The sequence below is a fragment of the Fusarium pseudograminearum genome, chromosome 4 (genome assembly GCF_000303195.2).
Source record: "Fusarium pseudograminearum CS3096 chromosome 4, whole genome shotgun sequence".
Classification (NCBI taxonomy): domain Eukaryota; kingdom Fungi; phylum Ascomycota; class Sordariomycetes; order Hypocreales; family Nectriaceae; genus Fusarium; species Fusarium pseudograminearum.
This window is the reverse complement of record NC_031954.1, coordinates 6,354,508-6,366,968: the sequence shown is the minus strand read 5'-3', so window position 1 is coordinate 6,366,968 and position 12,461 is coordinate 6,354,508. Positions and strand designations below refer to the sequence as shown.

Genomic DNA, 12,461 nt, shown 5'->3' with positions numbered 1-12,461 from the left:
GGGGGGGGGGGGGGGTTGAGCTGACCCGGAAGGGTTACAGCACGTACATACAGCACTAGTAGCTGCCCGCTTAGGTACAAGTTAGACCCAAGCGTTATCAGCTTATCGTGGGGAAACTGCCAGCCCAAAGCCAGAGCTAAAGCTAAACGTAAGGCAAAGGCAAGGTAAGGATACATTTGTCAACTCTATACCCCTACCGACCTACGACGCTTATGGGGATGCGCGAATCGCGACCAACGTCATCCTAATTCCTCTTACAGCTTAAACGACGATCAATCAGCGGCCTCTTGCTCACCTCTTCACGACCTACATCTTTCATTGCGACCCTGAAGCTTGCGGCGATCACGCATTTGCTTTCCACGCCCCCTTAACCCGACTCGAATATTTGCGACCCAATTCATGGAGAGCTGCCACCATGTTCTCCTCGGCCTTTAAGTCCATTTCTGCCACCAACATCACCGGCAATTACTCCATCTCCTCAGCACCGACTTCGACGGCTGGTCCCTGGAAGATCTTCGATGCAAAAAAGAAATCAACCGGAAAACCCTACAGTGTCTTTGTTTTTGACAGGAAGTCATTGGACAGCCATGGCAACTCGTTGGGCCGCTCTGGCGCAGCCTCCTTCAAAAAGACCGTTGAGGAAGTTGTTGAACGACTAAAGAAGGAAGCCTCAAGTCTTGCGAAACTACGACATCCCAGCATTCTGGAGCTGGTCGAACCGGTGGAAGAGACGAGAGGTGGAGGCTTGCAATTCGTCACGGAATCCGTCACAGCTTCACTGTCCAGTCTGCTGCAGGATAAGGATGAACAGGAACGAGCTGGAGGACCGGGTGGAAGGTCGAGTCGATACGTGACTGAGGATGCGGATGGAACCAAGAGACGAAGAGAGTTGGAGATTGACGAATTGGAAATTCAAAAGGGTCTGCTTCAAGTCAGCAAAGCGCTCGAATTCTTGCATGAGAATGCAGGTATCGTGCACGGAAACCTCACGCCTGATTCGGTTCTCATCAACTCAAAGGCATGTTATTCTGGACGCATATCATAACAACTCAACTAACACGATGCAGTCTGACTGGAAAATCAGTGGATTAGCTTTTGCTAGCCCCCCTGAAGGATCTGACAAGCCGACATCTATCCAAGGGATCAACTTATATGAAGTCCTCAACATGGACCCTCGACTACCCAAGGCGGTACAGCTCAATCTCGATTATACCTCTCCTGATTTTGTAGTCGACAACAACCTAAACTCATCTGCTGATATGTTCTCTCTTGGACTCATGGCAGTAGCTTTGTACAACTCACCTCACAAATCTCCTTTAGAAAGTCACGGCAGTTTGTCTACATACAAGCGATTGTTTTCGAATTCTTCCAGCGTTCCATCTGCCACCAACAACTATCTTTCTTCACGCCCTCTTCCCAGGGAACTCTCGCATGATGTCCTGCCCAGACTAATTACAAGGCGGCCTGCTCAACGAATGACGGCGCGCGAGTTTCAGCAAAGCGAGTATTTCGACAACATTCTGGTGTCAACCATCAGATTCTTGGATTCATTCCCTGCCAAAACTGCGAATGAAAAGGCTTCTTTCATGCGAGGTCTCAACAAGGTTTTGCCCTCGTTCCCCAAGTCAGTGATGGAGAAGAAGATTCTACCAGCACTGATAGAAGAGCTTAAGGATCGGGATCTTCTATCACTTATTCTCCAAAACGTTTTCAAGATCCTCGACCTCCTGCCATCAGCCAAAAGAGCATTCAGCGAAAAGGTTCGGCCGTCTTTGAGGGAGATTTTTGTCGTCAACGCCAAGCAAACACAAGAGAAAGACCCTTCTAGAGACGCTGGTCTCATGGTTGTTCTCGAGCACATTTCCTCTGTCTCTAATAATTGCTCTGGAAAGGAGTTTAAAGATGGTAAGTCTCTTCACCATCATCCGGGTGCATCGATTTTGTGCTAACATCTTTCAGATATGCTCCCTGTCATAATAGCAGCAATCGAATGCCCAACACACTCAATCGTTGATGCCGCTCTTCGTAGCTTGCCAGTCGTCCTGCCGGTTCTTGACTTTAGCACGATCAAGAACGAGTTGTTCCCAGTAATCGCAACTGTTTTTAGCAAGACAAACAGTCTTGCGATCAAGGTTCGTGGTCTGCGAGCATTTGTGATACTTTGCGGTGGAAGGAATGATAACGGCGAGGACGACGGACTCAACGGACTTGAGAATAAGAAGACGTCTTCATCAAGCGCCCTGGACAAATACACCATGCAGGAAAAGATCGTCCCGCTGATCCGGGTCATCAAGACAAAGGAGCCCGCTGTTATGATGGCAGCTTTGAACGTAATGAAGGTTGTTGGGTCGGTCGCCGACGCTGATTTCGTGGCAATGGAAATCCTGCCTATTCTCTGGAGTATGAGCTTAGGGCCGCTACTCGACTTGAAGCAGTTCCAAAGTTTCATGGAACTCATCAAGAACTTGTCTCGAAGGGTTGAAGATGAGCAAACGCGAAAGCTGCAAGAGCTTGGCGGTAACTCGAACGGTAATGCCGCACCAGTTGAGGATTTCATGGCATTTGGCGGAGTTACTGGTACTACATTTGATCAGAGCAACGGAGCTACAGAGGACGATTTCGAGAACCTCGTTAAGGGTCGTATGGCAAGTCCTAGGTCGAGCACAGCAACTCCCAGCTGGGATGACCCGGCAAAATCGAAATCGAGTACGCCAGCACCAACGTTCTCCTGGTCTACGCCTCCTCCACCTGCAAGCAACACTATACCAAAGCTCGTACCTCAAAAGGCACCGTCTTACAGGACTGTGACACCAGATCTCGGTCGTTTCGAGGCTCTCACACCGTCGTCTACGCAGTTCAGTCAACCAATGCAGCCTACACCGAGTCAGGCTTTTCAACCACCAGCGCAATCACAGCCGATGCAGTCAATGCAATCAATGCAGCCTATGGCACCTCAGAAGCCCTTGTCTACGTCCACCTCCGGAACTTCCATCAACTGGTCGGCTGCTACTCAAGCTACGTCAAGTCCGTGGGGAGGCTCCTCTGGATTCGGAGCCAGTGCGTCTACAGGCAACATGGGCGCCTCAATGGCCAGCATGTCACTGAACTCGAACTCGCGACAGCCGTCCTTTACACTTCCTCCGCCGCCAGGCAACACTTCTACTCCTCCTGCCTCTTCGTTCACAATGCCCCCGCCGCCGGCGACAAACTGGGGTGGTATGAGCTCTACGAGCAACCCAACGCCCAACACGTCACAGAACAACACAGGGCAAAAGTCCGGATTAGATAAATATGAGAGTTTGATTTAAGTTTAAGTTTTTCTGGGTAGAATTTTGTTGTTATAGCATGGGGGAACCGGCTTGGTATAGAATATTTGACTTGAACAGTAAGTCTGGGATATCATGAGTATTGTAGTGGTATTAGCATAGTGAAAGAAATAAAAGTTAGGTGGTAACTATGAGGAGTTGCTGTTGTTGGAATACATCTTGTTGTGTATATGAGACTGGCCGTATTAACTTTCCACTTCCTTAGATCAGCGAGGACTAAAGTGTCGATCCGGAACATAGTCTCCCTGAAGGTTGGATGGTCGAGTTGAATCAACGACTTTTGTATATCCATTTCCAATATCTCGAACGAAAGTTGTGTCTACCTGTAGAGACTAGACCAAGCACCTCGACTCTTCTTCTCTACCAAACCCTTTATCTCCCAGCTCTCTTTCTCTCTACCCAACTTCCACCATGATATCACATCATTTCCAACGCCCTACTTCTCGTCCTCTCACGCCACAATTTCGGTTCGGTCGGCAACGAATTCCAAGCCCCGCTCCATAAAGATAGGTAGTGAATCATGATTTTACTCTTTTCTGTATCCGTTCTATGCGGGGTCCAAAAAGGGTTGAAGAATGTCACAAAGAAAAAGAAGAAGCAAAGCCCGTGAAATTGTAGCAAACACACACGCGCGCGTCTATGTATTAAGGAACATGGAGTAATAAAGAAGAGTAACACTCTCATCAAACTCTGACAAACAGTTCAGTTCCGCTAAAAATACCATTTTACTCCGTCCATGTCCCATCCATCCATTTATTTTTAGTCGGCATATCATTTCCTCCAGACGCCATGCCATCCGCTTGCTGCAGAAGAAAGAAAGCAACAATAATAGTAGCAAGTACAAACAAGAGAAATGCGAAATGAAAAACAAGTCGTCCACGTCCGTAGTTCCAAGGTGGGTGAGAAGATCTCAGTCTGGGAAAAGGTCTCATTTCTTGGCCTTCTTCTTGCTCTTCTCCTCAAAGAGATGTCGGCTCTTGTAGCCAGGCTCGTTGCGCACTTCGACCTTTTGGTCCTTGGGAACCATCTCGTGCACCATGGACCATCCGAGACGGCGGCACAGTTCAGCAACGACGACGTCGCAATCGCCCAAGAGGTCAATGTCAAAATTGATGTGGTTAACGGCCTGGCGAGACACGTAAATCTGAGGGATGTCCGCATCCAGCCAAGACACAATCTCAGACACGGGTGTGACCTTGAGAGAGGTGCCAATGACAATGACGAGATCGACCTTGTCGCGATCGTGCTCAGTAAGTCGGCGTGAGAACTCATCAGGGAGAGCCTCGCCAAAGAAAGTAATGTCGGGCTTCATGACACCGGCTTCGGGAATGTCGTACTCAGACTCGTCGGAGCTATCGGCGTCCCATCGCCGTCGTTTCTTCTCAGCGCCCGCTGATCGCTTGCGCTTGGGCGGGGCTGCAGCAGGGCGCAGAGTCTGGATGCAACGCGGGCATCGAGGGATCTTGTCTGCCTTGATCTCGGGGAAGATCTTCTCTCCATCGCACTTGTAGCCGCACTGAACACAGGTTGCGGTTCCGAAAGACCCGTGGCACTGGATGAGCTTGTCCTTGGGAACACCAGCCTTGACCTCGAGGTTGTCGATGTTTTGAGAGTAGTTGGTCAATAGCTTGCCCTTCTCATGGAGCATAGCAATGAACTTGTGAGTTGGCGTATATTTGTCTGTGCTTGGCAGAATGTCCTTGGCTACCGAGTAGAAAATGGTGGGATCCTGTTTGAAGACGCCAATGTCGAAGACCTCCTGCGGGTCACTGAGACCAAGATGCTCAAGCTTGGAGTAGAGACCGGTTCCCTTGGAACGGAAATCGGGAATACCCAGCGAGGTGGAAATACCAGCTCCGGTTATGAGAACAATGTTGTTGCACTTTGCAATTAAATCAACAGCGTCATCTACCGTGTTGTAATGCAAAATCTTGGCGCGCTTGCCCAACTCACGCGTAATGGCCAGCGATAACAGGTGGAAGTAGGCATCATCATTCTCGCCCTCGAGGAAAGCGGGAGGACGAATACCAAAAGCGCTGAGAAGCTTTCTGGCGGTATAGTGACCAGCATCGACAGTGCGTTGGCAAAATACGGCTGGGCCATACTCTCGGAGTTCCCGACGAAGCCTGCTAGCTTCCTCTGGTGTACACACTTTGGGGTCTTTTTTAGTTGGAGAAGATGGTTAGCAAAAAAGCGAATAGATAAAGGTGAAAAAACAATAATAGGCAACTCACCATCAAGTGCCACGGTATTCTCGCTACTCAACTCTTCAAAGGCATCCTCGAATAAGGAATCGGTTTCCCACGACTCTCGAACATCGGCAACCCTCTCTTCGAGGTCAGCCAAAGCGACGTGGGCAACAGCAGTCTTGATTTCATCCTCCGTTGGGTTATCGCCTAGAGTGTCGAGAGCATTTGGCTGAGCTTTTCGCTTGGAGATGGCGACGCTTCTCCCAGAGTTCTTTTTGGGGTTCATGATGAACGGGGATTTAGATACTGTAAAGAAGAGGAGAAATAAAGGAAAATAAAGAGAAAATTAAACAGGCAAAAGTTGGACTTTTTTTTGTGTGTGTATCCTTAATGGTTGGAGTTGAAAGTGAGGTGAGGAAGTAGGTAAAGAAGTAAGTAAGTACTAAGATAAAAGGTGTAGGTAGTAAGGAAGAAAGTGGGTCAAAAAGATGAGTGTGAGTGTGAGGACGAGGGTGAGGAGGGTGGCATCTATTATTAACCCAGATCGAGAACCGCGTGTTTGGTTGGGTTGATTCGCTTCTAGCTTGGCTTGACTTTGTTTTGTTTTGCTTTGCTTTGAATGCCCAGATAGCCTAAGCTACAGTGACTGAATAGACTCGCTTCCAATCTTCAAAAGTACTGAGAATCTAATAATTACGCAGTGCTAAAAGCAAGACAGGAAAGAGATACAAAGGGGCTCTTGGTGTTGCCGTCAAAGAGGGATGGATATGCACAGAGAATGGTTTCAGATTAGGTAGTGGAGGTCATAACGAACTGTTGTTGATCGATCTGCTTTAAGTGGGTTGAAGTTTTGTGTAAGAGAAAGAAAAGAAGATCCTCAAAGGTCTAAGAATTTGCAGGTTGCGATTAGTAGGCAGGAAAGAAAAGGAAAGAAGACGAGAGAAGCTTACAGTTCCTTTGCAGAAAGAAGAAAAGAGTTGATAGAAGGAAAGAAAAAGAGAGAGGAAAGTACAGTATTGCATGAATGGGTACACTGTTAGGTTGGAATGACACAGACGGCAAGCAAGCATGCATACAGGGGCATTGGTAGGTAGTTGTTAATTAGACTGAAAGAAATGATGAAAATAGTGCCTAAATACATCGGAACCTTGCAGTACGCTTAGACAATAATTAGACCTACTTACTATTCAATTCTTATCATAAGTACTAAGTAAGAAAGACTACCTATCCTAAAACCCAAAGTGATGCTGCACCAAGATATATGCATTCTCTTCCCCTCCTCTCTTCTCCTATTATCTAACTCAGACGTCGCACCAATGCATGTGTAACTAAATACAGAATACACCTGGCCAAGCACTATGTAGGTATCATCTAAACTGCCCCCTCTCACATTTAACTTTTTCCTGGGACACCAAAGTACAGACCGAAAGTGTCCCATGTGGAAACACCAGCATTATCCTGCGAAATGGAACAACCACTATTTGATTTACCTGTACTTGGTCATTATGAACCGTGTAAGCGGACTTACACATCAACCTTTCAGTCTTATGTCAGATAGCCTAACAAACTGATGAATTTTGTTACTCCCTTTCCAGATCGGACACATGCATGCATGTACGCATGGTTGTCACCATTTTGCTGATTGGCTGGCTACAATTTGTCTTAGTACCTATCGTCACTAACCAATTTGAACTTACGCTCAACCTTAACATCCCATATATCTGGCACAGATAGCACTGTATGTGAACTTGAGCAGTAGTAAATAGGCATAGCATGCATTATCTCTATACGAGTCTGACCCTTTGCCAAACTTCAAGACCTAAAATAATGCCAATCGAGGCTCGGAGACGTCCATCATCGTTCTATTCACGTAGTGCAATGCCTTGGAATTGTGTCGTTCAAACACTTTCATTATTGATATGATGTTAACCAGTTCTATCCGTACCCAAAGTAATACTAATAAACAATACCACGCACGCACAAACGCACTCGACTCAAATCAAACCAGGTATCAATCAACGCCTACTTTTGTGCATTTGTGTTGTCTCCATCATCATCTGGTCGCATCTTTGGTTGCCAGCCTGCCGCTACACCTGCCGCCACGATACCCGCCATTACTGTGGGCGCTCCAAGCGCAGAGTTGGACCGCGATCTCGTGGATCGAGTTCTCACCGAGTTGGGTGTTCCAACCGGTGACCCTTCAAAGGGGTTCTCCTGTGTTGGCGTCTGTGGTGCATTGACCGAGCCGGATCGAGAATGGGAAGGACTTCTAGACCTGACCATCTCAACCGCCTCCTTGGGATGTTGAATCGCAAACTTGAGGTTGTTCAGTCGACCTCCCTTCATGCGGCGCATAAAGTTGAGCTCGTCGCGAACATCTGCCAATGGCTCGGGGTACATGCTCATCTCTTCGTCAGAGACTGTGAGGCCAGGGACGTTCTTGGCTCGCTGCTTCAAAAACTCGGGGACCAGAACCAGCAGAAAATGGTCGGGAATCATGCGGATAACGATACCGACAGGAATGGAGATGAAACCAAGCACAAGGGCAATGGCCCAAAGAGTTCCGCTTTGCTTCTCCTTGGCAATCTGGAAAGCCGCACCACCGACGAAGATGATAAGGACTTGTCCACCACACATAATGGCACTGATACTGATGAAAAACCAGTTCTTGGTGAGACCCTCAAAGATGTTGAATTTGTTGTCCAGACGACGGTTGCTGTAGATGTTAGTATAGCTTCTCACAGGGCTGTTAAAGAGTAAAACTTACTTCCATTGGTTGAAGATCTGCATCCAGACGAAAGTGTTGAAGACGAGCGTCTTGATCTCATCGTCTGAAGGAGTGTTCTTTGTTGGCAGAATGTCCTTGCCACCGTAGTAAAGGAGGAAAGTAATAGCAAGCTGGTACACCGATTGTCCGAAGATCATCTTCCACATGGTGACGGAAATGATGCTCGATCCCTTGGGCTCAGGCTTTCGGTCAAGAACGCTGTCATGGGGAGGGTCGGTAGCAAGAGCAAGAGCGGCGAGAGTGTCCATAATGAGGTTGACCCAGAGAAGTTGCACGGCCGTCAAGACTGACGACTCTTCGTCATTGGAAACAGCGGTAACAAAGGTGAGGATAACAGCAGTGACGTTGACTGTAAGCTGGAACTGCAAGAATCGCTTGACTGCGTCGTTGACAGCGCGACCCCATTTCAGGGCCTTGACAATACTGTTGAAGTTGTCGTCCATAAGAATGATAGCCGAAGCTTCCTTTGCAACCTCAGTACCAGCAATACCCATTGAGAAGCCAACATCGGCCATCTTGAGAGCGGGCGCATCGTTGGTGCCGTCACCAGTAACAGCAACGGTCTCGTTCTTGTCCTTGAGTCTCTTAACAAGGATTCGCTTATCTTCAGGGGAGGATCGTGCCAATACGTGCAGGCGAGGGATGATCTCTTCTTGTTGGAGCTTAGAAAGGTTGCGGAATTCAGGTCCCTCCATGACAATAGAGTTGGGCTGGATGATGCCGCACTCCTTTGCAATAGCTTCAGCTGTAATCTTGTTGTCGCCAGTGACCATGCGAACAGTGACACCAGCCTTCTGGCAGAGCTTCACGGCCTCGGGAACCCCCTCTCGGAGGGGATCCTGGATGCCGACAACACCAATGAAAGCCATATCCATGAAGATGTCCTCAAAAACAACCTCCTTGCCGCCGTCGATGTGGCTGACATTCTTGGGTGGCCATGAGGGGAAGTCCTTGTAGCAAATGCCGATTGTTCGGAGAGACCTTCTCGCATAACTCTCAATGAGCTGCTTGACAGTTTCGGTATTATCGTCAGACATGGGAGCAAGAGAGTCGTCATTGGCAGGATCGCGGAAGACCTGTGTGCACTTGGAAAGAATGATTTCGGAGGCACCCTTGATGTACAGACGAGCACTACCGTTAGGGCCCTGGCAAATAATGCCCATGCACTTGCGGCCAGAATCGAAGGGAATGAGCTGCAGGACCTTTGCGTTCTCGCGCTCTTCACTCACGGGACCCATGCCAAGATGAGATTTGGCGAGAATAAGCAGTGCCGTTTCAGTCTTGGATCCAATAAAAGTCTTTTCGCCATCAACCTCACCCTCAAAAGCAGTCGAGTTGAGGGCAATAGACTTGAGGAGGATATCCTTGACCGGTTTGCTGAGCATCTTGGCAAATTCACCGATGCTGATATCACCACTCGTGTCCACAGGAGTAGAGGCACTGCTGTCGTCTCCGCGCTGTGAGCCGCCAAATCGTAGACTTGTTCCAATAGTTCCAGAAACGACTTGCATCTTATTCTGGGTCAATGTACCGGTCTTGTCAGAGCAAATGGTTGAGGCATTGCCCATGACCTCGCAGGCCTTGAGGTGTCGCACCAAGTTGGCATCTCGAAGCATACGAGTTGTCGCGAAAGCCAGAGCCAGAGTCACAGCAAGTGGCAGTCCTTCAGGAACAGCTACCACGATGATGGTAACGACAACAATAAATATGTTAAGAAACTGCTGTCCTTTTTGGGCAGGTGAGACGCCTGGACCCATCTTGGGTAGGCCGACAAGGAACTTGATGAACAGAACAATGAAGAGTAGAAGACCTGCAGCACTACCAAGCTTGGCAATGTAAGTAGCGATGACATTCAGCTTTGCTTGCAGAGGAGTCATCTCAGGATCTTCGTTCAATGACATGAGAGTTTTACCATAAGAAGAGTAGATACCAACGGAAGTCGCCATATAGGTACCGACACCTTCCATGATACGGGCTCCTGATTGAATAAAAGGATCCATCTTCTTAAGATTGTCACGGTTCTCAATGGCGTTGTAGACGACTTCGGCGGCTTGTTTTCGAATAATGTCGGACTCTCCAGTGGCCTGCGATTCGTCGCATTTGACATTGAAGCCTTCGATGAGAATTCCGTCAACCGGCACCAGATCTCCGGGTTCGAGGTGAACCACGTCACCGGCCAGAATATCAAAGACAGACAGCTCAATCGTCTTTCCTGATCGAATGACTTTAACCAAGCGGTCTTGTTTCTTTTTGTTCAGTTTAGTAAACTGGCGTTCCTTTTGGTAATCGTTCAAAGATCCAACAATAACGACGATGGCGATGGCGACAATAATCGCAACACCTTCGACCCATTCGACCTTGGGTTCACCATCCTTGTGCTCTCCGCCAAAGGTCTGATACAGGCCAACTGCAAGACTGACAACAGCAGCAATCGATAGGAGGATCAGGACCTTGTCGTTGTATGTGATCCACATAAGCTGCAAAAGGCTCTTGCCCTTCTTCTCGGGTAGTCGGTTGTCTTTGTAAATGCGGAGTCGGTCGGCAAAACTATCGCCTGATTGCGTATTTGAGACGTCGTTGTGAGGAGTTTGTTTCTTAGATGTGGCGTCCTCGAATGATACTTGTCCACCTAGACTTTTTTCTTCGATACTCAATCCTGCCTTTCGATCTGATCGTAAACCCTTTTCTATACCATCAATGCCACCCAACTTATAAAAGGCAGAAAGACTTTTTGGGTTGAACATTTTGTTGAGTTGGCCAGGTGCAAAAGCAAAGGGGTTGTTTTCCACCTCGAAATCTTGCTCGGTGCCGGTGTCTGGCTTCAAGGCGGTCTCATCGTTAATGATCTTGTTGTGGTCATACTCGGAACCTTTGAGCGTCTCGTGTTGCGTTGAGTTGGACGCTACAACAGTGGTGTCTCCCTGTGATGAAACGGATCGTGACATATCGTCGGAGTCGACGGAGTTTTGTCGTGATCGGTGGTTAATAGGTACAGACAGAAATCCAGCACCCTTGTCGCCTGACCTCGATAACACTGGACTAGAAACATTATGAGGGCTTGTTGGTCTGCTATCCCTATTCTCGAAGCTTAAAGAAGTGTTGACTTCGGGTCGCGAAGGTCGTTGCAACATGCCTGCGGTTGCCGCGGGATCAGCTGTTGATGTAGGGCTAACTGCGTCGTCTTGTAGATGGGAGGGATGTGATTCTTGAGGAGGGTCGGCAGAAGTATTAGGGTTGACAGCAGTGGTATCAATAGTGATGGTCGGTCTGGGGGATTTAGTTAGCATTAAAGGGCAAGTGGTAGGATCACTGGAGGCCCCATGGGCGTCGGTGTTAATCACGTACGCGCGACGCCGCATTGGCGGATTGTCATCATGATCAGCCATGTTGGGCCGGGCAGTGCGGCGATGAGCAACAGCCTAGACTTGGGATCTGTGGAAATGACAGCAGGCCGAATTGAGGCTATGCAGCGGCGAATGTCTTGTTGGAAAGTACTTGGTATTATGTTGAGTAAAAGGGAGCTTCAGTTCCAGGGAAGATGGCGTGGAGCCAAGGAGAGCGCATGGGTCAGTGTTGTTCAAGTAGTAAGTAATGTAGGAGGGAGGGAGGGAGTGAACTAAAAAGGAAAACTAGAATTAGAAGAAGGAGCCTCAGCTGGGCGATGAAAAGTTTGAAATCGAATGATTAAAGCCCTCTTCAAGAACTAGAGTTAAACATTGCCAGCTCAGTGCAAGCAAAGCAAAGGTTTAGTTGAAGGTTGAGGAGAAATGCAATCAAGAGCCAAGGTGGAAGTGGAGGGCCATGTAGCCATCTTTTTCGCCTCGACTGAACTTCCTTCCTCGACTTGGATGATTGATTGAGGCAGTGCAAGCCAAAGGATGCTTGTGATTGGTTATTACTTTTCACCTTGGGGTGCATGTAGAAAGAGACGTACCTTTAAGGGCATTAAAAACTGGATCCTCTTAAGCCCGGGGCAGGGGCCGGGCAAGCGCTAAATTGACGGAAGTCCTTCTGTCTTTGGGAGTCCAAACATGCAGTATCCATCAGGCCCATTGAATATCAGTAATCCAGGCGCTGGATGTACCATAGTACCTAAAAATGATATTGACACGAGTTAACAGGGAATTCCGCATTATGGTTTCCCGTGGGAGAGATAAT

At 48.2% G+C, this 12,461-nt stretch overlaps 3 protein-coding genes across 3 annotated transcripts, besides 1 other annotated feature; 1 reads left to right on the top strand and 2 right to left on the bottom strand.

Moving 5' to 3' along the window:
- Window positions 1-415: 415 nt before the first annotated feature.
- On the top strand, window positions 416-3,308 carry FPSE_01059 (uncharacterized protein; the record flags this gene model as incomplete). The annotated part of the gene is made up of 3 exons (XM_009254179.1): window positions 416-1,000; window positions 1,068-1,905; window positions 1,960-3,308. The coding sequence occupies 3 exons, from the start codon at window positions 416-418 to the stop codon at window positions 3,306-3,308; spliced, it is 2,772 nt and encodes a 923-aa protein (XP_009252454.1).
- A 946-nt stretch (window positions 3,309-4,254) lies between these two features.
- On the bottom strand, window positions 4,255-5,801 carry FPSE_01060 (uncharacterized protein; the record flags this gene model as incomplete). The annotated part of the gene is made up of 2 exons (XM_009254180.1): window positions 4,255-5,486; window positions 5,561-5,801. 2 exons carry the CDS (start codon window positions 5,799-5,801, stop codon window positions 4,255-4,257), a joined length of 1,473 nt encoding a protein of 490 aa, XP_009252455.1.
- A 296-nt stretch (window positions 5,802-6,097) lies between these two features.
- Window positions 6,098-6,133: a microsatellite.
- A 1,404-nt stretch (window positions 6,134-7,537) lies between these two features.
- On the bottom strand, window positions 7,538-11,689 carry FPSE_01061 (uncharacterized protein; the record flags this gene model as incomplete). The annotated part of the gene is made up of 3 exons (XM_009254181.1): window positions 7,538-8,231; window positions 8,283-11,570; window positions 11,649-11,689. The coding sequence occupies 3 exons, from the start codon at window positions 11,687-11,689 to the stop codon at window positions 7,538-7,540; spliced, it is 4,023 nt and encodes a 1,340-aa protein (XP_009252456.1).
- Between the last annotated feature and the right edge of the window lie 772 nt (window positions 11,690-12,461).